The sequence below is a fragment of the Molothrus aeneus genome, chromosome 2 (genome assembly GCF_037042795.1).
Source record: "Molothrus aeneus isolate 106 chromosome 2, BPBGC_Maene_1.0, whole genome shotgun sequence".
NCBI lineage: Eukaryota > Metazoa > Chordata > Aves > Passeriformes > Icteridae > Molothrus > Molothrus aeneus.
Genome location: NC_089647.1, coordinates 59,928,361 through 59,953,481, shown reverse-complemented (window position 1 = coordinate 59,953,481; position 25,121 = coordinate 59,928,361). Strand labels below are relative to the sequence as shown.

General features: G+C 34.8%; 1 protein-coding gene across 1 annotated transcript in view; it reads left to right on the top strand.

Moving 5' to 3' along the window:
- Window positions 1-25,121, top strand: part of DIAPH3 (diaphanous related formin 3) — a 213,752-nt gene that overhangs the window by 20,272 nt on the left and 168,359 nt on the right. Inside the window, exons 3-12 of the mRNA XM_066571453.1 lie at window positions 1,309-1,482; window positions 4,980-5,084; window positions 10,297-10,427; window positions 12,415-12,489; window positions 12,678-12,747; window positions 13,126-13,262; window positions 13,708-13,813; window positions 23,521-23,631; window positions 24,072-24,190; window positions 24,901-25,017. Coding sequence (XP_066427550.1) covers window positions 1,309-1,482; window positions 4,980-5,084; window positions 10,297-10,427; window positions 12,415-12,489; window positions 12,678-12,747; window positions 13,126-13,262; window positions 13,708-13,813; window positions 23,521-23,631; window positions 24,072-24,190; window positions 24,901-25,017 — 1,145 coding nt within the window. The remainder of the gene's footprint in view (window positions 1-1,308; window positions 1,483-4,979; window positions 5,085-10,296; window positions 10,428-12,414; window positions 12,490-12,677; window positions 12,748-13,125; window positions 13,263-13,707; window positions 13,814-23,520; window positions 23,632-24,071; window positions 24,191-24,900; window positions 25,018-25,121) is intronic.

Below are 25,121 nucleotides of genomic sequence, written 5' to 3'. Positions count from 1 at the left end.
TACAATCTATTTCTATGTTCCAAAAACTGTTTCTTTTCAATTTTGAACTGGAAGAATTAAAGTCTTTATATTTTTCCTCTAAACCTCTCTTCATGGATGTCTGATACTCAATTCTTGCTCTGACTGGAGTGGAGGACTTGTACCCAATTTTTGCTACTGATTTTCTTTGCTCTCTCTGATCTTAATTCCACAGATGCTATTATAATTTTACTTGTCATTTACTTTGGTAACTGATGTACTTGTCTCAAGCTACTTATCTTAAGGATATATTGAAGCCTCAGAATATTTTTGCATAGCATTCCAAGACGGAAGTCAGTTGATATGGTTGAAATCTTGTCCAAAATCTCTTATGCATCAAATGTTTCCGTAACTTTTATTTTGTGTTGAGGAATGTGATGCTGTTTGTATGTGTTCAAAAGGGTGTTACAAAGATGATGATGTAGCACATCTCATTAGGTGTCCACTGCTTTTGCCTTCTGTTGGTCCTTGCCTCCGTGTGCCTTAAAGCACAGGCTCTAGCATGGAAAATGTTTAAAGTTTCATTTAGTAACTCTTGATCAAAAAGCTGGTAAATATCTAACCAGTTTAAAAGCCCACAACCCAAACCACTTTTCTAAAGAAGGTTTTTGGCTCTTGGAAGGGTTAATAAAGCCAGAGTGATTGATGTCTGCTTGGGATTAGTCATAAGGATCATTCATGAAATCATAAACATACTTTATGTAGCTTTAATGGAGGAGTCAATGGTTTCTCCAAAATGACTTTCTAAATAATTGGAACAAAGGCACTAAATTTTGTATTACATGATGCAAAAAGAAATAGAAATATAAAGAAAATAAATAGAACAGTGTCTTAGTTATGCCAACTTGTCTTTTAATAAAAAGTAGTTTCTTTGCATGTCTATATATTCTGTAGCCATATTAGGAGTACAGCTGTTTCTGGGTAACTAAAACCACTTTAAAACTATGCTTTTGGTAAATCAGCCTGCTTTCTCATATTCTACATGTAACGCTTGGAAAGAATTCTTCATAAATTGGTTTTGTAGATATCTATTCCTCCAAACTTTCTGTAAAATTCTGATGTTCTGCATGATTTCTTTATAATGTAATGGGATTCTGGTTGGTTAACTCCAGTGCTAGGCAACTGACCATCATATGTATCTTTAGGAAAATCCTTTAGAATAAGGCAGTTAAAGAACAGGTAAGCTACCACAGAAAAATAAGGATTTTCAACTTCCAAGAACACCCATGTTAATTAGGGTTACACGGAACGGAAACAGTATGTGATATATTACACCTTTTATATTTTCAGTTGGATAGATTTGCCAGTATAAGAATTCCAAGAAGTAAAAAAGAAAGGCCTCCTCTGCCACATATGAAGCAGTCACACTCTACAGATTGGTCATCCACACCCATGGACCTGGAGGATTTTGCTACAAAACCACTGTCGGAAAGGGAAATCATAGCACTGTTTGAAAAAATGATGGTAAGAGTCTTACACTTTCTTTTACTTAAAGAATGACAACATGGCTAAGTGATAGGTGGAACAAGTATTCTTCTGTGCATGTGTTCTAATCTTTACCTGAATTTTTAATATAATTGTTGTTGTGAGTTGTAATTGTGTATTTATTAGGGTGTTTCTCAGGAAATAAAGTATTGGAATTATTTTTGCAAAATTTTGGTCCAATATATTTAAACAGAAATTAGAAATGAGATTATGCAGCATGTTTTGAGAAGGAACAAGAAATGGGGGATCTTTCTTCCTTTTAAGATGATCTGAAACTTTTACAAAGAGATTTTATGCCTTCAAATTTCACGGTCACATTTACTTCTCAATTTATATGCCATGTCACTCTTGCACAAAAAGAAAGAATTGCCTCCAAAGCAGCATTTGTCTTTAAATTTGCTTCTTTCCTTAGTTGTCATTGTTAGTGCACTACAAAAGAGCAGTCACAAAGACCACGTGGCATTGGTAGCACCTCAGTAGGTTGAGATTTTTGTTGTGATGATGACATTTTGGGCAATTGAAAACTAAACACAAATGGCCATGAGAAAAGAGTGACTTAAATCTGAAGAGCACAAGAGAAGACTAACAAGGAGAATGATGCCCAGATTATTATTTCTTTCTCTGCCTCACAGCAAGTAACAAGTAACTCTTGAAATACAAAGGGACTACCAGGGACTGGCATGTGGAGAAAATGCAATGTGCAATGAGAGAAGTACCTTTGTGGAATTTGTACTTCCTAGTGCTCAGTGATAATAGTTTAGTTTTGAAGAAGCTTTTGTAGAACTCTTGAGAACTGTAAATGAAGGATAACATTCAGGGTTTTCGTGGTTAAACTGGTGAGGAAAAGGAATAATTAACTGTTACCAACTTTTGTATTTGTACTTCTTGCCAAATGGTTCATTTTTCTTTGATGTCTTGCTTCTCTTAAAAATTTTGCTGTCCCTGATAATTGCTCAGAAAATGGGAGAGTTCTTTTTAATACAACTTGAAGGAGTGCCTTCAAAAACACCCCTTGCATTTAGATTGTATTTCTATACCATCCTACAGACATTCTGGTATAGGGTAGTCTGTGATGTTGTACTGTGCCATAAATAAATAGAAACTTTCAATAAATCCTCAGGAACCTACTACTGCATGTCTAGATAAATATAGATGCGTATATCCATGGATCCTTGAGTAATTAATTCCAATTTTAAAACTACTTTGCAAAATATGTTAAGTAATGATGACATCTGGATAATTTGAATGCTTTCCTTGTTTGATTGAATAACAAAGCACTTAAACTTGTATTAAGCTACTTTATCAGTGTTGTTTTATCTATAACATGCACTACAGAAAGGATTTTTCAGATTATCCACATTTGAATGGGCTGGAATAAAGCTAGTTTAGTCACAGTAAATTACATAGCTAATTATATATTGTAGCCTCTAGTTTGCTGTTCTGATCAAATTAAGTGATTTGGAGGGGTGGATTGGTGAACAATTTGAACAATTTGTTGTAGCCAGACTTTTAGAAATAATTTTGTATGAAAAAAAATAGTCAATGTGTTAGAACTGAAGGGAGAAGTTTTTCAATTCTTAGGGTTTACTGAATGTCTTACCTTGTACTTGGGGTTTTCCTGGATGCATATGGCTTCCTTCTCCCACTATTTTATCCAGTGGCATCTTGTGTGGTTTTCATGGCAAAAATTATGAAAGAGCTCATAAAACCAGACAATAAAGATAATAATTGTCATATACCTCCTTTAGTTTCTGTTAGTGCTATTAGGAAAATATCCATGTGAAATGATGTATTCTTCTTTTCCAAAGAGGTACTGCTTACCTGTAGAATATATTTCAGTTTTTTAAGAGATAAAGGATGGGGATGAAGTATTTTATTAACTAAGCAATATCTGTTGTGCCCCTTGTATCACTCTAGTCTGTATAAATTAATTGTCTCAATGATGTTTCGTTTGTTAAAAACAAGAACAAAGAAATTACTTTTTACTGCACAGACAGACTATTTCCCATAAATTAACCTGCTGTTATACCTAGGCTTATGGAATATAGTTTATGTTGATAGGTTTCTTAATTCTTGGGGGTTTTTTTTGTGTTTAGAAGTTAGATACTTTTATTTAAGTTTAGAAACTGCTTTTCAGAAAACATGAAAGAGCAAGTCTGAAAGAAGCTATTTTAAATAGAAGAATGAACTTTGCAATAGCTACATGATAATGTGAAAAGGTTTTTTTTTTTTTTTTAGTTTAAGTTAAGTTCAAAATTAATCCTATCCCAGCTGAAACCAGGACAGGGGTCAAGCATTTTCTGCAATAACTTCTCAAAGCTTGGATTTATACAAAAGTGTAAATGTTTCTAGGAACTGTGCTTCATTCTCTTCTACTCAGCGTGAAAGCTATTGAAGGACAAGGAAACTTGAGTTTTGGTGTAGTACAAATTCTAAAGATTGTCTGTACTGTTTGTCTTTGATTTCTGACTAGGTGAAATAACTTTGATATCAAGATGGTTACTCACTGATTTTGTAGCATTGCTCCTGCCAAAGCTGATGAGGATTCACCTCGTGAGTCTCAGCTGAAAATAACTGCAGTAATTCTTGCTAAGCTTGAGCAATGCACATAGTAAATCACATGCTGTATGTGCTTTATATGTTTGTGCCAAAATTGTTAATTGTTCCTGAAAACTTTTATTTTAATTTTTTTTTCTCTTTTCCCTTTTATTTGTGAACTTACACCATGATGAGAAATGCCATTTCTCACAGATGTGCAACTGATTACAATGATCAGAGCATTTCTAGGCTGGAGCAGTAGAACTCCCTGTGTCATAGATGCTAGTGACATTCAGAAGTGTCACTTGTGTGGTTTTCATTGTAGGTCTCTCTGCTCTTTTTGACTTCTGGATTTATATTGGGGTGAATGAATTATGATGGGGTTTTGATAATGGTTGAATGTTTTGATTTAATCCTTAAGAATTTTGGCCTTGCTTATTGCAAATGTGATTATTAATTTGTGAACTTGTTTCAGTGCAAACCACATTCTGCTGCCAAGATGAACCATTTGGGAAGAGAGGAAGAGAATTACGGAATAAATTAAAAATTAAAAATATGTAAAATACTGGTTTGAGTACATTTATAAATGTTTTGGGAAGTATTAAATAATGCTCTTCTGTAGTTTGGTGCACACATGTGTGAAACTGTAGGTCTTTCCTGAGAAAAGAGTGTACTAAAAATGGTTGTGATGCACTTGTTAATCCTAGTATAATTGACTGTTTTTGTTTTTTTCAGTCTGAGTTCAGAGGGAATATGTATAAGGATTTTTATGGTTTTGATTAACATCTTATGAAAAGTTGTTTGTATAACAGCTTTCACTTGTATGAGTTTGTATTTTTGTGTCTTTATTTATTTAAGTCAGTCTCTTACATTAAAATAATTCTGTGGATGTATGGTATTTAAGAGTGTTTTTTCTTTTTTTTCCTATCCCATTCTAGGAGGATATGAATTTAAATGAAGACAAGAAGATGCCATTGAGAGAAAAAGATTTTAATACCAAAAAAGAAATGGTGATGCAATATATTAGCACTGCTTCCAAGTCTGTAAGTAAATGACTAAAAGCTTACATTATTTCCTGTTGGCCAGAAAAAGTGATGCATGCATGTTACATTCCTTTGATTAACTTCTCTTTCTCATAGTGCTCTTTAAAAATGTTTGTGTCTGTCTTACTATTTTACAAGTTATAGTGGCAGATAGTCACTTGTACTTGGAATGTGTCTTCTATACAGAAACCAGCATTTCTTTTTGGTAAAGATATGGCTAAGAGTAGAGATGGAAAGATTCTGCAAAAACTTCTTGCAAAAGTTTGGTGTGAACTTTTTTCTTTTCTGGCATTGTTTAAAAATAATTCCTCAGCTGATGAACCTTTTTCATGCCTGACTTAAAATAGAGTTCATGTTTGATGTTACATAGTAACTGATAATGAAAGTGTTGTGCACAAAATCAATTATTGTCCATTTTTTACCTATAATGATTGGTTGCTCTAAAGCAATGCAAGGAGTTGTATATAAAGGCTAAATTAAGGATTCACTTGGCATAAAAGAACTGCTTAGTTTTTGCAGAGTGAGAACTGACTCCTGTGCTAAATGCTGCATAGCTAATCCTGTCCTCAGATATTCTGATTGTTTTAGAATTCATGTGTTTCAATCTTCAACTCTTACTGCTGTATGTAACTAGAGATATCAGTAAAAATAATCTGGATGTAATTACAACTAAATACTGACAAACTAAAACATGAAATGAAGTAATTTAAGTGCGATATTTATCTTACTGTCTGCTTCACATGATGTATAATTATTAGTGTTAAGCTTTAGCACTTTTAGTAAGGTAGGTATGCCTAGTGCAGGACCTAACTGCCTGGAGATTACTTTATTTAAGATGAGTTTATCAAAACTACTAGTCTTAACAGGTCCTTTATACCAGAAGATTAGGTCTAGCTTGTTTTTCTTTTTTTAGAGATATTGCATGGGAAATCAAGAAACTTCTGACGAGTAGATCTTAAAACATTCTTGAATTTTCTACCCAAAATAGTATGTGAGGGTTTATATATCATTGGCACCCCTAGGCTCTATATGTATTTTAAGACCTCAGTTGTTTGATCTAAGAAGTATGTGGTAATAGAACATAACTGGCTGTGCAGAGTTGCTGCATTCACATCTATTGCTGAAATCATAGCATGCTGATGGTGGTGATGTTAAGGCTCTCTTTGTCAAGAGAAAGATTTTCATGTCTTTGCTTCTTGGCCACAGAGTATGTCTCATTGGTCCTTCTTTCTGTGTGCCGTTCACAATTTTCCTTTTTTCTTTGGATGTCGTCACACTTGTGTTTTGGCAATGGAGCTTCTTGCACTATGCCCAGAGGAGCTGTATAAGGTACTTTCTTGAAGAGGACAGGTCTGTTTCCTCCCCCAGGACAATGATTTGTTATCACACACTGTTGTCTTGTGTGTTTTCCTAAGGCTTCCAACAGCATTTTCTTTTTTCTGTTCCCTTCTCTTTTCTTCCCTCTGCTGCTAGACCATGTATTCCTCTCTCTGTGGTGGGACATGACAAAAGAGCAATCCGTGCAGGCAAATTTGTCTTTCCTGAACTCTCTTTCTGCTGTTGTGTCTTTACTGGAAGTGACATTCACCTGTTGTGTACTGGGAGAAGCTGTTTCAGCGAGACACAGATTCAGTACTTCAATCCAGTTGTGCTGCAGATGATTTCAGATTAGTGCTGGAGCTATTGGGATGAAATTGAAAACCTTGCCATTGAAAACTCTTTGTTCCAGGCATGCTCTTTCATTCCTTGAGTTAGTTGGACTGAGTGCCTTCTGAGTAGAGAGAATAGTGCACTGCACCCCAGGTGTATTTGGCTAACTTTTGGTGTACCTTGACTTTGTGAAAGTGTCATACTTTTTTGGAACAGGTGAAATGCCATGTAGCTCCTGACTATTGTGTGCAACTAATCCCATCTTGGGCCTCTCCTTCTATGAGTGATACTGCAGTAACTTCTTTTGGTTGTTCATACTTCTTTTCATACTTCTTGGACTTTAAGGAGATGGGTACTAAGATATTTCGCCTTGGGAAAGATATCCTCATTCACAAATGTTATGGAGAGTACTGAGCATGTTTCATTTAAAGCAGTTACCATTTGAAGAACTATCAAAATGAAGAACAGAGACTGCACCTCTAATGAATCAATGAAAATGAAACAGTCTCTGGTGATCCAAGTGGGCTCTACTGTAATCAAAGCTTTATTATTGACCTCAGTGTCAGGGTTTCTGTTTCTCAGAAGTGCACAGCTCCTTTCCAGTAATCACAAAGCACACCTCCTTGCATAGTAATATCTGCAGAAAAGTTTTGAAAATAAAATTTCATGTTATGGAGTTAATACTCAAGGGGAAATAAAATGCATTGCTATCATGTTACTCAGCCATCGTTTTTGCTGTTTTATATGTTCAAAACACACAAACTGGGTTTTTAAAGTGAATTTTCTTCTTAGTATTTTGTTTTTGTTGTTCACATTGTGCCCTTGTGATGTTTTAAGTAGATTAATTAATGCTGACTTCATGCTGCATCTGCTCACAGACCAGTTGTTCTTCAGTTGAGCAATTAAGTTTCTAGAGGCACTGATGCCTCAAGATATTTCCTGTTTCTCTGTAAACTTGAACATTTTGAACTTAAGCAGCTTTTCTCATGCTGAAATACAGCTAATATAATCTGTTTCACAATTGATACCAAATGCAGCTCTCATTTTATTTAAGCACTGGCAGATGTATCATATTCTTATTATGTTGCAGAACTTTGGCATAATATGAATAAGTGGTACTTAGCACTGTGGTAGTTTGTTGTACAGACGTGTTTACTGGTTCTTTTGCATAGGGTGATGTTCCAGTGGGGAACTGAGTCTGAAATGGGATGACTGGTTACTCTCTGGATGTTGATGCGAGTCTCCACTGCGTGTGGCACTGTTTTCAGATGGGTCACATAAGGCTTTCTGAAATGTCATTCTAGTGAATTCTTCTAGTCTGACTGGGCTCCTGTCCCATGTGACCTTTTTACTGCACACATTTGCTGTTGATTATATTAAATTCCTTCCAAAATATCTTCCAACCATCTTAACTGTATGTCCTGTCCATATAACTGTCCTATATGACTGTGCATCAAAAGAAAAAAATTTTACTGACAACTTACAAGTATTTTGGTTACATCAGTTTTGTCAATTTTACAGCAGGAACTGCTGGGAGAAGTCACTGGAAATGACAGATTCTCCGCACAGGATATTAATCCTTATGCTTAGGCATACAAGTAGTGCTTATCAAGTAGTGTATGCACATCAGGAGCTGCCAGCAGAATTTCTGAGACTTCTTGAAATTTCCAACTCTTTGTAACATTTATTTAAATACTTTGGCTGCTGGGAGTTTGGTCATTTTGTCTCTAGTCAGTCTGTTATCTTATCTATGCAGAGTCCAGCTGGTAAGAGCCATGAAAGAAAACTGAAACTACTGAGTTTCATTTTGTTTGTGGGAACATTTATTGTTCCTGATTTCTAAAAATTTTCTCTGGGTTTCCTAGATCTGTCTTCCAGATTCTCACCTCAACCCTCATCCTTTGCTGTACATCTCATCTACTTTTTTTTTGTGGAGTTATTGGAAGTTACCCTCATACTTAAGCAAGTAGGGATATCCATAAATTCAGAAGCATGTTTGGAATGACATGTATTACACATGATGTTTCAAAATATAACATGAGATGCTATATTTTTGGGAGGATTGCTAGCAGCAGGTATTTAGAATTAGATTGGAAGAGACCCTAGAGATAGTTGCATCCAGCTTCTTATATATTCCAATTTTAATATCTCTGATAGGGGAGACTACACAGTGTGCTTGAGCAACCTGCTTTACCAGCCTCATGCTTAAGAAAACAGAGGGAGGAGGGGGGAAGTTTGTGGTTGTCTTATGTTTAACCAATTTCCTGTATTTCAATTTGTTCTTCTTGTCCTTTCACTGATAGGGTTCCCCTGAGCCTTCTCTTGGGGCTAAACAATCTCAGTTCTACCAACCTCTCCATGTATTACAGATTCTCTTGTAATTGTGTCCACAGCCCTCTCTGGATTCATTCCAATATGTCCATGTCTCTCATGCTGGGGAGTCAGGAACTGGACAGAATTCTCTAGATGTCTCACCTCTGCTGAGCTGAGGGGAAGGGTCATCTCCCTCAACCAGCTGGTGATGCACTTACCTGTGGTCAGCTTGTCATTCGTCACAACCCCTATTTTCCTACAAGTCTACATTCCAGCTGGTAGCTTCAGCACACGTTGGTGCATGGGTTTATCCCTCCTCAGGTTCAAGATTTACAGTTTTCTGTTGTGGAACTTCCTGAAATTCCTCTTCCCATTTTTCCTGTCTGTTGATGTCCCTCTTGATGGCAGCTCAGCAGCCTGGTCTGTCTGTATACACTTCCCAGCTTTTAACTTAATTTCTTTGCTAGAAACTATTTGATCATCTACTTCATAGAAGAAAAGATTACTTCTCAGTGTTTCCTGAGGATCTAACAAAGGGAGAAAACATCACCTGTATGAAACTAGCTATAATAATATAATGAGACTACCTCACCATTTACACTGAATAATTTCAAGTTATTATTGCGCTGCAAATCTAATTCTCTTCAGTTACTGACTTAAGCCACTAGTTAATCAAGAGGTATTTAGTAAGTCTCTTTGTGCAACATGACAGTTGTACTTCTATTTTGAAAAAAGGAGTCTTGCAATGAATTAAGTCAAATCTAAGTTTTATGCACCATTGTATGCCTGCTTTTTTGTATTTAGATATGTTCTGTAGAAAATATATGGTATGCTGCATCTTTGCTCTGTATGCTTCTATGAGTGTAGTCACCCTTCTGGACATGTATCCTGTGATCTCTTCAGAGGACCTCATAATCATTATTGGTCTTTTCTTCTGTTGACTCTTGACTTATGAAGATCTTTGCAATGCATAAACAGAATCCATTCAATACAAAAACTTAATTTCACTGAGCATGTATGATAAATTTGTACATTTCATGCCTGTTGTTTTTGTCTGCTGGTAATAAATTTATTCATAAAATGACCCAATTTAGTTAGTGTTTGGCAAATAGATGGGCATCAGTTACAGGTTTTCAGGTCTACATTATATATTTTTCAAGGAACAGAAATCAAACTTAGCCATTAATAATAATCTGTTTAAATTCTATATGCATCAAATAAAGAACAAGTGTGTTTTTTTGTGTTTCAGGGAAGTCTCAAGAACAGTAGGAAGATTTCTCCCCAAGAATTTATTCAGGATTTAAAATCTGGGTCAACGGATGAAAGACTAGTCACTTGCTTAGAATCCCTCCGTGTGTCCTTGACTAGTAATCCTGTCAGGTAACATCATTAGCACATGTTGAAGAGATTAATCATATTCTAATTTCTTAATGGATTAAAATGAATGGATATGTAGAAGGTTTTCTGGTTAATGAGTATGTATGCATTAGTGAGTGTTTTTAACTTCTTTCTGTTTCATTGATTATGTATCCTCTGTAGGTCTGTTATTTTTAATAGAGTTGGCTGATCTATACAAGGTAATACTAAGAGAAGGTAAATTAAATGTGGTGCAGAAGCAATTCCCTTTGTTTTCTAGTGCTAAGTAGTCAGTTGTTTTTCATTTTAATTTTTGAAATATTTTCCAAGTCTTTGATCTTCTAACTTATTTTTGTCAGGGTAATCAATAATGGGAGTTAGGCACCTTGGTGTAAGTTTGTTCACCAGGAAACATATATATTTCCAAATGTGTGCTGCTAGGCTTTCATCCTTCCTTCCTTCTGGTATTTTTTTCTGTACCTGTAGGGTTTATCTATTCAGAAGAAAGCACAACCTTTGTTTTCCTGCTTTATTGAAGGAAGGTTTAACTCTTCAGTAATCATTGATAAGTCTTAATTTTGATTTGTTCTGTGCAGCTTGATTTCTGAATGCTGACTTTATTTCATTAAATTGTATTTTTTCCTATTCTATTTAAATCCTTTTGTTTAGAGTTACCATTTAAGACAGTGGTTGTACACATGATTTGGGGAAGCTCTTTAGGTTGTAGTTTAAAATAATGTAAATGAAATGTTGGGACGTGATTAGAAAAGGATTGCACAACTTTCTTTTCTCTGTGTCTGGTTTGGGAGAGTTGCTGATATGGGTCTTCTCTATGGGTATTTGCTGCTTTCTTTATTATTTTGTTTCTGAATTGAGTTGTCTTATTTAGAATATATAATGGTTTATGTGGAAGGAAACATGCTTTACAGTAGCCTGAGTTATTCTGACAAAGGGTTTTTAATTAGTCTTTTTTGTAAATTGTATTTTTAGTTCACAGAGAAAATCTAAATCAAGTGTTACTGAGTTGTTTGATCTCTGGTACTTAGAAACAAATATTGAAATCCATGGTTTACTGCAAAAAGCTGTGGTTTTTTCCCATCACTATAAAAAGTAAGCTTCTAAAAGGACAATCTTGGTCACTAATCTTCAGGTAAATAATTTAGGTGCTTTGACCTCATAGTTGCTATCACAGTTCATTAAAAGTGGTTCAAGTGATCTAGCTGTGCATATTATTACAGATAGCTAGTGATCTACAACTATTTCTTCCCCTTTTGTGTAATAGTTGTAACAGGTTGAATTTCATTAAGACGACCTTTTTGATAAAAACATTGAAAATAGAGGCACTGATAACTTAGTATTTTGTCAGAATGACAAAAAGCTGAGTGTTTTCTTTGGGTATTGTAAGTAGTTTTTGTTCTGTTGTGGAAGCAGAGGTAAAGACAGTAAGAATGCATCAGTATATTAGTCAGTCATCCCCAGCTGTTGGATGTGCAGCAAAGTGGCTGCTCATAATTCTGCTAATACAAAATGAATCTTGTTGGATTATCTTTAGGACAGATACGGGCCAGATCTGACAAAAATAGTTTCCAGTTATTTGCCTAATCTGTTTCAGAATAAAACACCCATCCAAGAAAGAGAGAATCTAGTTTCATAATGTATTCACTTTTAGAAGAAAAAAAAAATAAAAATATATGTTTTTCTCTTCCTGTAATTGTTAGTGCTGCTGTCAGTGTGGCATTACTTGTATTTGATATCAAGGGGTTTTGAGCAATAGTAAACAGGACCATGAGGCATCTGTCATATGAAGAAACAACTGGCCAAGGGTTTAACCTCATTAAAAGATGCCTTTGGTAGTAGCTGAAATTTTAAATTTTTATTCTGTTCTCTTGGAGATATTTTGGGTTTTACACCACCCAGTTATGCGTGCTTTTATTTATGGTGATAATTTTCTTTCACTATGATTAGTCTTCAAGATGTCAATTTTCTGAAATGTCTTTTTTCTCCCTCCTAGCTGGGTTGTAAACTTTGGCCAAGAAGGTCTGGGACTGCTGTTGGATGTTTTGGAACGATTGGTTGAGACAAAAAAGTAAGTATTTAGTATAAAATTAGTTTTTCTAAATATAAATAGAATATAAATATAATATAAATTATATATAATATCTAATTATATATAGAAATATATATAATAATATATAATATAAAGTCTTAATATAAAGTTAGCTTTTCTTAATATTTAAAGAGCATTTATTTACACTAAAATTTTGATTTATTCAGTCAGGACAGACTTGTGAAAAGGAGTCAGCATAAAGTTATACAGTGTTTGAAAGCCTTCATGAATAATAAGGTATGGGATTTTATTTATTCTAGAAACAAAATTACTACAGTTCAATTAGATAAAGTACCTGATGAGTATAAGTCCATATGCCGTTTGGTGAAGTGGTGGGTTGGTCGGTTGTGGTTTTCTTTCTGTCTGCCAGAAGTCTGCCACTTTCTCTGCAGAAATATTGCAAGACACTAATGTAAACTTTTGGTGCTGTTATATGCCCTTCTTACAGAATAAGGGACCTATTTGGGACTTTTTCTCTTTTTTTTTTGTTTTGATTAGTTCACAGACTAAAATGTCATTTGAAATACTTATTTGAGGGGAACTATTGATGTCATTAATTAGATACTTGATGGTCATTTGGATTCCCTCCCTTACAAATGTTCTTCTGTTGTTTAGTATGGGTTGGAAAGAATTTTGGGAGAAGAGAGGAGCCTTTTGTTGCTGGCCAAAGCAATTGATCCCAAGCAAACTAACATGATGACGGATATAGTTAAACTCTTATCGGCAATGTGCATTGTTGGGGAGGAAAACATGTAAGTACTGTATTTAAGCAAGAAATAGAAGGTAATTTTACAATATCCCAAATTATATCTGAATGAAATTATAAAATTTTCAATTTAGGTTTGAAAGTAGTATCTGTATTATATTGTCCGTTTTCAGCATACCTTTGTGAGTTTTTTTATCGTGGCCATATCAGTGAGTTTTCTTTTTCACATCTGGATGTACTGGTTAGATGGAAATAGTTATGCAGCAATTCCTTTGCTTACTATTTCTTACCATAGTTTTTTTAACCCTTGTAATCCAGTAAGTCATTCTTTGGTTACAAAAATCTCTATAGGCAACAAGTATTGCTTAAACCTCCTAAATATGTTTACAAGAAATTGAGGCAGGTGAATAATTTGGCAACATGTCTTTCAAGATAGCAAATGAACAAGTTTAAATATCTCTCCTGAGTGAAATTATTCTCTTTTCTCACAGCCTTGAAAAAATATTGGAAGCTGTAACAGCAGCAGCAGAGGAGAGGAATGTTGATAGATTCTCTCCTATTGTAGAAGGTCTTCAGGATAACTCAGTTCAGCTGCAAGTAAGTAATTTTTTTTTAATCACTGCAACAAGTGAAAATAAAATTACATGGTTTTCTGGGCTGAACAAGTCATTACAATAAAAGGGAGTAGGAATACTGTTTCAAGTTGGGTCAAATTTTGGAATATTGTTTATAATTTTGTCTTTTGAGGTGTGGCATGGGAAGATTTGGCCTGGAAACATGGGGGGGTTGCAAGTCAATTTGTTGATTTTCCACTGAGATCTTAGCTTTGCGAGTCAAAAGACAGTATATATTTAAAATAAAGGATAAGTCAAATGTTTGGATGCAACAAGATCATATCACTTCTGGAAATATTTTTTGAAACTGAATATTGATTATAGTAAAAAAGCAAGTTTTTAGGCAACTGCATTTTATAATTAATGTTTTAAATCATTGGGAGGTCTGTTTTTCATGGTCACTTTGTGATATCATAAAATTGCCCTCAGAAGGTCTGAGGAAAGAAAACTTGCACCTCTTTTTCAATTTGCCTCAGTTGGATGTAGAGTTTACTGCAGGAAGGCACAAAGTATTAACTTTGTTTGAATGATCATTATAAATCATTGGTCTTTGAGTGTAGATATGAACTAATTGATATTCATGTAATCAGGTTGAACTGAGAGCTGTTCACAATTTAAAATCTTTAAAATCTTCTACTATCTTGCTTAACATATTTATTTGCTTACATGAGACATATTTCTACTTGCTTAAAACATATTTCAGCTTAAACTACAAATCTTGATGCTTATTTGTTTCTGCTCATTTGTGTCTGATTCACTATTCTATTCTAAAGCTTCAAGCCTTCTCCAAGGTCTTGGGTCAAACACTGTATCCATCTCTATCCCTGAGCTTGTGTGTTTGAGGCCTTGGTAGCTCTCTGTGCTTGCATTTCTCACATTAATTCTTTGTTACTATTACAAAAATAGTAGAAGATTAAAGTTTGAAAGAAATGCTTGCATTACTCAGCTTTTATATTAAATAGTTCATGCCTGACAATAAAAGTTGCTGATTGTTTCATTTGTCTCACAGAAAAGCTAACCATAAAGGAATATTTGCAGGTGGAGAATTGTTTGTAGTTCAATTTTTCCAGTACCAATGGAATTCTCTTTTGAAAAATTGTCCCTTCTCTCTTCTAATCATAGACTGTTTTGGGTTGGAAGGCCCTTTAAAGGCCATGTGCTTCCAACCCAGGTACCTTGAGGGGGGAATCTTTTCACCAGACCAGGTTGCTCAAGGCCTAGTTCAGTTTCATCTTGAACATGTCCAGGGATGGGGCATCCACAGTTTCCCTGGACCATCCATGAATTTTATGGACTTTCAAAAAAATTCTGAGATATCAATTTTTCTCTGAGATATTAAAAAAAATTAAAATATTTTGATTAAAAAAATATTAATGATTCATTCATCATTATTTGATTCATTGATTCAGTACTTTAGATTACAAAAATTCTTTTTTTCAATTCCAGGATGTTGTATCTAAGTTAAGAGAATTCAAGAGTCTTTGTAGAGCATATAAGGATTTGAGGACTACCAAGTTGAAATTAGGAGGATGTTGTTTTGAGTGTAATGCTGAATTTTCAGGGCTTGTGTATATTTGCATCTGTGTAGATTTGATGAAGGAAAAAAAAAAACTACTGTAGATTTAATACAGAAAAAAGTTACCATCTGTAACTTCCTTCTCTTTATAGTTGAAAATGCATGTGAAACTCCCCTTAAAGCAGGCCGTTACTCTGTTTGAGCCACCAGGCAAGTTAAGTTAATCCTTGGTATCTCTCATTTTACCCATGATGGGTACCCACTGTTTGCAGGGGTGCTCAGCTCCATGAGCAAGATACCACTGGTGAGATAACCAATTCAGTGCTGAAAACTTCAGCTGAATTACCTATGCAGCAGCAATTTTAATTTTTCTAGGACTACTATTCAGATATTAAAAAAAGTTTGTTTCTACTAGTTATGCCTTCTATCTCAGTTGGACTATACCTCCATCTGGTATTTTGTTATCCTCTAATATAGAAGATAGAAGCATTGTTAAAAATGAAAATTGACTCTAAATGTTACTGTTGCAATACTTCTGCTAAAATACTTATGCTAAATATATTCATTTGGTTTTGCTGAGAGTGTTAGCCCGAAGTTCCTGCAAATAGGTAATGCTTTGCCATTTAGTTTGCTATATCTTGTGTAGACATGGAAACTCATTAAAAGTTCTTTTCTGTTTACTTTTTTTAGTTAAACTTTCATTAAAGTATGTTCCTTCTGCTAAAAGGCTTTTTGATATTTACTTTTTCAGACTTCATAAATGGTTGCTAGATTTCTATTTTTGAAGACCAGAAAAATCAAGCCTTCTCATGTGAATCATCTGTAAACTTTTCTAACAATGAAATTGACCTGGTGGTTAATTTGACAGGCTTTTAATGAGACAGAAGTTTACAGTTGTCAGTTACTTGGCATACTTGCCTTGATTGTCTGCTTGATGTATGTATGCTTGTTTTGTGGCAGCTCAATTTGACACTAACAACTGACCTTTTCAATTTTGAATTGACTTAACATTTCTGTTACTAGAAGACTGAATACATAAAAGGCCTCAGTAGGGTGATTTTTGTATTTTTAGTGGAAGCTCTGTCTATCTATTTTTTGCATTTGTTGAATGCAAAATATGAATGCAATGTTCTATCTTTCATAAAATCCAAAATTATGGAAGGCATACTTAATTGATTTTGGTTCAAGACAAGATTAGTAGTCTTATTCTGAAAATATAACTACAGCCAGGAGTAATATCAAGTTTCTGGTTTTGTTAAAGTAAATGCAGTTTAACATCTTAAGCCTAAAACACGTATAGGGCATTTATATTTATTTATGTATTTATGATGACAACTTATGTATTTATGTGTATTTATGATGACAACTGAAAAGTCTAATATTTTGCTTGTTCAAGTCATGAAGGCAGGAAATACAGCTCTTCTGACACAACGCATTTTGATATGTAAGAAAGTTAAGAAAATAACAGCAACAACAACTTGTTTGTTGCCTACTTCTCATTCTTCTAGGAGAATCAAATGAGTAATCATCAACTTTCACCACTGCTTCTCAAGCAGGTGGTTTAACTAACAGGAGAGTGCTATTCTTCCATGCAGATCTAGTTGCAGATGCCAACTCCTTCTAATTTTCCAGTTAGGACTGAGAAGAGGAACAGTTGTGAAGCAAAGGTGCAATTTTTCCTTTCCTGGATAAGTTCTCGAAAAATGAATATTCCTCATCCCTGTGGAAATGTACAGGTTCATGCATATCCTAGGAGAAGCGTTTTTGTAAGAAAGTAAAAGATCCTAGGCATTCATCAATAGCCATATGTCCTCCCAGTGTTTTCAGTTGTCAGGGAATACCATTTAATCTTTATCATTTAATAATATGAGGATGTGAGATGGCTGTGACATTTTGGTTTGCTGAATAACTTGATGATTCTTGGTTGCTCTGTGCTAATGAGGTCCTTCCCTTAACTGCTTCTGTAATAGGGTCAATCAGAACAAAGCTTACCTTACCTAAATGTCAAGACTGCAGAAACTAATTTCAAATTATTGTGGTCTTGTGTGATTTAAGTATTTTATGCTAACTCCTAGGTATTGAATTAGTTTCACTTGGAATATGATTTAAATGTTTGTGATCTACTATCAGGTTCCTGCTATTCCCTTTATCTTTAGTCCTTTAAGAAGTTTTTAAACTTAGAAAAAAGAATTTGTGATCTAATTTACTCAAATCTAGATGTGTAAGCATTGTGTCTTGCTTAGACTTGTTTTTCTTTCCTCTTGTGTAACTTTTTCTCATTCTGCTTTTTGTAGGCTTATGTTTGGGACTTTCACTATTACTTTGTATTCCTACACAAATGAATAGTTAGCTAATATTATCCAATGGATCTTTGTCTTGTTTGTTCCTGGAAGGCTAAAGTATATTCTTGTTCTGAGCTGCAATTTAATTCCCACTTGATCAAATTTGACTAGAAATACTAGAATAGCAGTACGTCTTACTGATTAATTTATTGCTTTTCATCATTGTATCATGGCTCTGTTTGAGTAACATATGTGCACGTGTACTGTGTTGATTTGGCAAATTTAAACAAAATAATATTTTTTTGATACAATTACATCTGTAGATATCCTTTCATTGAAATTGCCCTGCTATCTCAAAGATAAAGCTATAGTTTGCTCTTGATCAGGATTTTCATAGTAGTATTTTTTCAGTCTCTGACTCCTCACTGATAGTTTAAATCATCTGTGATAAATGCTGTTTCCTTGCTTAACAGTCCATTCATATAGTGTTTTGCAGGGAAACATACTGTGTTTTAAACTGCTGTCATAACAATGACAAAGATTCCAAATTGAATATAATCAAACAACATGGAGTTGAAATGTAAATGTAACCTTGTAGAACTGTACTTTGGTACTTACTCTGTGGTAGTGAAGTCTACGATCATTGAAATGCCTCCCTGATGTTAACAGGAGAGCAGGTGTTGGTGGCAGCTGTCAGTGCGCTGAATTACCGGTTTTGAATGGCACAACTAATTGAATCCAGAAAATGCAATTGAATGAAAGATTCTGTACTCCAGAGAGATGAATTGGAGATGATATCTTGTTTCAACTAAATAAGATCAAAATTAGGGGAAGTAAAAATTTTCATCTTGGCTGTTGAAGGGATGACAAATACTCATAAAGTGGACCCATACCAAAACAAATACAAAAAGCTTTAAAAATAAAGCCCATACTCAGATAATAAGACAATATATTCTTTAAGCGTTTATTGCAGTAAATTTAACTGGTTTGGTTGCTTGCATTTTAAACCACTTGTGACGTCCAAATTCTTCTGTTGTGACATTGTAACTTGTGCAGTTTGTGGGCCTAAAAAATACACCTGGTATTCAAAGCCAAGGACTTAATTTTTAGTCTAAGTGATGTCTTAGTGGTCTAATAAAATTGCTTTCAGTAGTGCTAACACTTCTCCACCCCATCCCATGCCTATACATTTCTATGCTGCATTTCATTTGTGGTCATATTCTATCCACTAATTACAGAAATGTATGTAATGGTAAACTTTATTCCAGAGACTTGTACAAGGCTAAGAAAAATGTACACCTAGTGGGGTGATAGTGATTCTGTTACTCGACAAATCCTGTTGCAAAAAAACCAGCCAAAACTGAGTGAGCTCCAATAGGCAAGCCAAGTCTCAGTGAAGCCTGAGAGGTGTGGAAGCATGTGGTGTTAGCTTCATACAAAACCTGTAGCCTGTTACTAGCAAAAATAAGTGGGCTACAAGGCCATGTGTCTTGAACAAGACTGTAGAGGAGTACAGACAAATATTCAATATGAGGAGCTTTTTCTTTCTTCAAAGTGCTTGGTGGTGCAGCAGAACCTTTCATCTCTGTTGGTTGCTGTCGATTCAATTCCTGGAAGATTTTTTTCAATCTAGTTTTGAAAAGTGGACTGGGCACCTTAGCTGGTTTCAAAATTTTGGATATTGTAGTGTCAACGTTTGTATGTAAGAGAATTATATTATTTGTATTTATCTTTTGGTTGTTGTAGTTTCCTTTGCTGGGGTTAGCACCCTTCTTTGTTACCTAGTGTAGAGTGATGCTTTGGCAGTAACAAACATTAGAGTAACTCTCAGGAAAAAGTACTTGTGCAGAAACAGGCTTGAAGAGTAATACAGAGGTTTTGTTTGAATTTGAAGAAAATAATTGATAAGTTAACAAAGTCCTATTTTCCCCTAAGTTTCTAAAATACTGTAGACATAGATACAGAAGCAATTTGTATAAAATGAGGGCAATAACACATTTCAGGGAGAAGTATCATAAGAATTGTTCTGACAGACACTACAAAGATGAAAAATCCACTGTGACAGTTAAAGGCTCAAATTCTTATCTATTTAGCAGCTTTATAAGAAGAGAATAACCAAGCATGGTTTCTTATTTATAACTTCAAAGAAGCCCCAAATCAGGAAGATCTTTCTCCAGGAAACATACTTTGTATAAGGCAAAACAGTCAGTGTTGTGGTGTTGTTAGCTATATTCCTATTTAACTGACCTCTTTTAAAGCTGAGTGCTACTAATGGGATGTCAATACCTTTCTGAAAGAAAACACACTGTAAGTATATTCCTCTTTGATATGTGAGGTTATTTACTTTTCCTCATCAGGGGATGATCTAATTGCCCTCACTGTAAAGAATATGGAGAAGGGACAGGAACAGGCTTTTATTGCCTTGCCAAGTCTGTTAAACACTTTGCTAACAAAAACATACAAAGGCAGACTTACAGTGAGGCAGGGGGGAAAACATTAGGAAACATTACTTGAACAGAATTTAATATGACATAATTTTTGAGCCATAGAAACTTTTTTAAAAACAGACTTTTAAACATCAAATTCAATATTACCTATTACTAGTAGAATTTTTGATTTTGTCTACTTAGCAAGCTGTTTTCTACATTTTTCTGAATTGTTTTGATATTTGTCAAACTTGTTTAAATTTTTAAAGTCCAGACTTAGATTGGAACATTCTTGCCTGCTCCTTGGGCCTTTCAAACACCTCTCTTTGATTCATGAAATAGGACTTTGCTTTGCAAAGCCATTTATTTATACTGTCTCTTTATTGATATTACATTTTTTGTATTACTCATTAATTTTGTTCTTAACTATAAAAAATATATTTCTACTGTAGAAGTCAAACTTGCCAATCTGTAGTTGTCCAGATCTTCCTGAAAGTGGCTTTTTAAATGTCAATACAATTTCGCCATCTTTATTTTCTTCAGTGTCAAGATACATTTCAGTATAAATTTGGATTATTTTGTCCTCAATTTTTTTTTAAAGCTTTGAATGTTTGAAGAGTGAATGCTCTTTTGTTACTTCTCATGTTGGCTTAGTTCTCTGAGTTCTTCTGCCACTTTGGAACTGTTTTGTCTCTGTTCTACTTTGTGATCTCCTCTCACATGCCAAAGAATGACAAAGTGTTGCTGTTTGTGTTGCTTTGTTTTCTTTGAGCACTTCTTTACACCATGGTCTTTTACTGACTCTACAGATTCTGTTGTCTTCCTTCTTTTGCTATCTTTGGGGAATTAGATGTGTTAGTCATAGATGCTTTTTGCAAATTGTCCTTCAAAGTTCTCTGTCTCTTTTATTACATTTTCATATTTGATTGGTTAGTTTTGATTCCTCCTCCCCTCCACTGGTGTTGAATTATTTTGTTTAGGTATTGTAACTTGGTTATTGTCTAACACTGGGGTAAGTTACAGAAGTCTATCTTAACACTTATGCAGTTGATTTAAATAATCCTTTTGAGTCCTGTATGCAGTTTTGGGTCCCACAATATAAGAAGGACATAAGACTGTTAGAATGTGTCCCAAGGAGGGCAATGAGGATGGTGAAGGTCCTTGAGGGGAAGCTGTGTGAGGAGCAATTGAGGTCACTTGGTTTGTTTAGCCAGGAGAAGAGGAAACTGAGGGGAGACCTCATTGCAATCTGCAACTTCCTCGTGAGGGGAAGAGGAGGGGCAGATGCTAATCTCTTCTCTGTGGTGACCTGTGACAGGACCCAAGGGTCCTTTCAGCCTGAGGCTGTGTCAGGGATATTTAAGTTAGATGTTAGGATTGGGTACCAATTTTTCACCCAGAGGGTGATTGGGGACTGGAGCAGCTCCCCATGGCAGTGGTCACAGCACTAAGCCTGTCTGAGTTCAAGAAGGATTTGGACAATGCTGTGAGGCACAAGGTGTGATTCTTGGGACTTCCCTTTGCAGGACTGGGAGTTGGACTTGATGATCCTTTTGAATCCCTTCCCACTCAGGACATTCTATGATTTTATATCTTTAATTTAGTGTGATTCTCTTATTTATGTCAATAAAATAAAAACAAAACTTTTCTATTATAATGCAAATATAGATATTTGCATGTACTGAATTTCATAAAAGTTCTGAGGAAATAGAAATCAATTTCAGCTCTTTCTTCAAGTAAGAAGAAGGAGCAAAGCTTGTTTCTTCTATAACTGTTTTGAAGTTATTGTTGAGGCAAGGTATGTGGTATGACAGAGTAATAAATGCTCTTGTGGCAGCTTTTATCCGGGAGAGGTATTGGATGGGTTAGTACAGTGGTTCCAACCATGACATCCTCCCTTGAGCATTCTTGCCATTTCAGACTTCTCTAGAAGTTGAAAAGATGGTCCCAAATCCTAATGCAGAGTTGGGGGCCATCGAGATTCTCTTTTCAAGTGACTCCAAATACCGTCATTTATGGGTTTGGGTGAAGAATACCTCATGCTTAATTGGGTCATTCTAACCCTTGGTCCCTAAAAACCTATTGTAGCTCACAGTCTGCTTGGTTTTATCAGCAGGTTCATTGCTCTCACATTAACAGATTGTTTACATTTGTTACATCTCTGTTCTCATAACTAAGCTGTTCTCTTCTAGAGTGTTAGCCAGTAAGTTCATCTACATAGACTAACACTGCAGTCAAACAGGCCTAAATTATGCTAATTGCCATTCACCTCCATAACAGTTCAGCTGAAATAATATATAAAGCTACTCTCATGCTTACATACCTTGCAGTAGGGTAAAGGTGAGATAATAGTTGTGGTCTGTGCTATTATGTAATCTTAGCATGTTCCTTCTGGAAACCTAATGGGTGCTATTGTTTCTTACAGTCTGTATCAAAGTAGCTTGTACATCTTTATACATAGTTGTTCTTGTGGCCATATGTAAATTCAGTACTTGGAATTACGCATACTTTGGAGATGACTGGGATAGCATCATTCCAGTATCACCTTTTGCCTATGGCATAATGCATGATCATTTTTTAGACTATAAAGGCTTTACAGCAAAGTATTTGAACCAGATTGCTTTAATTGTTGACATAGTATGTAAGGTCCAAATAGAATTCTAATGGTCTGGTGCTTTTAAAAAGCCCTTAAAATGCTGGAATTACTTGAATAACATATTTTTTGTAAATTGAAGCAAAATGTGCAAACAATAAAGAGGGTAAAAAAGGGATATAATGTCTCTTTTCATCTGTATTAGAGATAAACAGTAAGTTGTCATCGTTCTAAAGACTTGTGAATCCAGACAGGGAATTCCTGCTGCTCCTGGCTGTGGGTTTTCAAGATGAGTATCTTAATTTTTCAGAAGAGGTTCTGCTGAGTAGCTGGCCTGATTCTTTCTTTTGAGCTGAAGGAGTGATTCTCATGAAGTATTCTACAATTCTCAGTATGTTTAAAGAATGACTATTTCAAAAAACAAGCGGGGGAAAAAACCCCATTCTGTTTTTCAGGCTCAGTTTAATTTACTCAGCATTTTAAAGAAAAGGTATGTTTCACTGTACACAGACTGCATTCTGTTACTAACTTCTTATATATATGTATAGATAAATGTATATTCACAATGATTTTTATATGTCCATTATTATGCTTTATCTGCTAAAGTTCATTGGCTAAAGGAACTTGATATTTGTATAAAATGACAAAATTCAATGGAGTGGTAAAATATTTAATTATAATGGAAATTTGTGAACTAGAATTTGATATTTATAGCTCATGTGGCTGATCAGGAATTTAAGTAGCTTATTTATAAGATTACAGTAGTTTCATAATTAGAAATTATATAATGTCTAATTATTAGTTTGTTGTATCTTCTTGATTGTGATGCATATTGAAATCTTAGAAATAAGATTATTATTTTGTCTATTACAGGTAGCTTGCATGCAGCTCATCAATGCTCTTGTTACATCTCCTGATGACTTGGATTTTAGGCTTCACATCAGAAATGAATTTATGCGCAGTGGATTGAAAGAGTTATTGCCAGTAAGCGTCTTGTCTTCTCTCTTTGCATTACTATTTAATTTTTTTAATTATTTGAGTCTGAGAGCAGGAATGGTAGAACAAGTTCTAATAAATTATCCTCAAAGGCATTTTATTAAGTTTAGGAAGGAGCAGTAAGGGACGAGAATCAGCCTTAAAATAAAAATGAAAAGGTGAAATGTGCTTTCTGAGTTTTATTCTGATTTTATTCTGATTCCTCAGCATTTTATGACTTTGCTTAAGAACATGTGACACTCTGTTGTGCAAAAATTTTAAGCCAGCCTGAAGTTACATTTACGTTTTGAATATTTAACTTAACTCATGTGTTCTTGTAATTTTAAACTTTTAACTAATATAAACATATGGAATTTATTAAAAAGATACATTTATTTACATATATAAATACTAATTTTGCAAGTCTTTGTGCTGTTTCTTCATTGCAGCAACTACGATATATAAAGAATGAAGCACTAGATATTCAGCTGAAAGTGTTCAATGAGCATAAAGAAGAAGACATGATTGAATTCTCTCATCGTTTAGAAGATATTAGATCTGAACTAGAATATCCTTTTGAGGGTGATATGATCTTTGCTTGTGTCAGAAACAGTGTGGCTAGCAGGAGCAGGACACTGATCATTCCCCTATATTAGGCTCTGGTGAGGCTGCACCTTGAATTTGGTGCTCAGTTTTGGGTCCCTCACCCACAAGAAGGACATGGAGGGGCTGGAGCACAAGTCCTGTGAGGAGCAGCTGAGAGAGCTGGGGTTATTCTGGAGAAGGATGCTCAGGGGGGGCCTTGTAGCTCTCAATGACTACCTGGAAGGAGGTTATAGTGAGGTGGGGTCAGCCATTTCTCCCAAGTAACAAGTGACTGAATGGGAAGAAAGGGCCTCAAGGTGTGCTGTATGAGGTTTAGATTGGATAATAGGAAAAATTTCTCAGAGGAAGGGTTGTCAAACACTGGAATAGGTTGCTCAGGGAAATGATGGAGTCTCCATCCCTGAAGATACTTCAAAAAGATTTCTAGATAAGACAGGTAGTGGCATGGCTGAATGATGGACTTGGCAGTGCTTGGCTAATAGTTGGACTTGATCATCTTCTTAGAGGTCTATTCCAACATAAATGATTTAATGATATCAGCAGGACAAACATGAGCAAAATAAAGCATATAATGGACATTTTTTTGCTATAATTTTTGTTTAAAGAAGTTATCAGTAAACATTTGACTGAAATTTTTTGATTTTTTGTTATTATTCTCCTTAACACTTTCACTGAAGTAAATGATGTTTACAACATGGTGTGGAATACAGTAAAAGACACTAGTGCTGAAGGATATTTTCTTTCTATTCTCCAACATCTTTTGCTGATAAGAAATGATTATTTTATCCGGTATGTTTAATGCTGTTTTAAATGTTAATTATGGAATTTTTTTTTATTATTCAGTTATTAATAGAATATTTCTTCCATAACTCCAATGATAGGTTTTAGTCTTT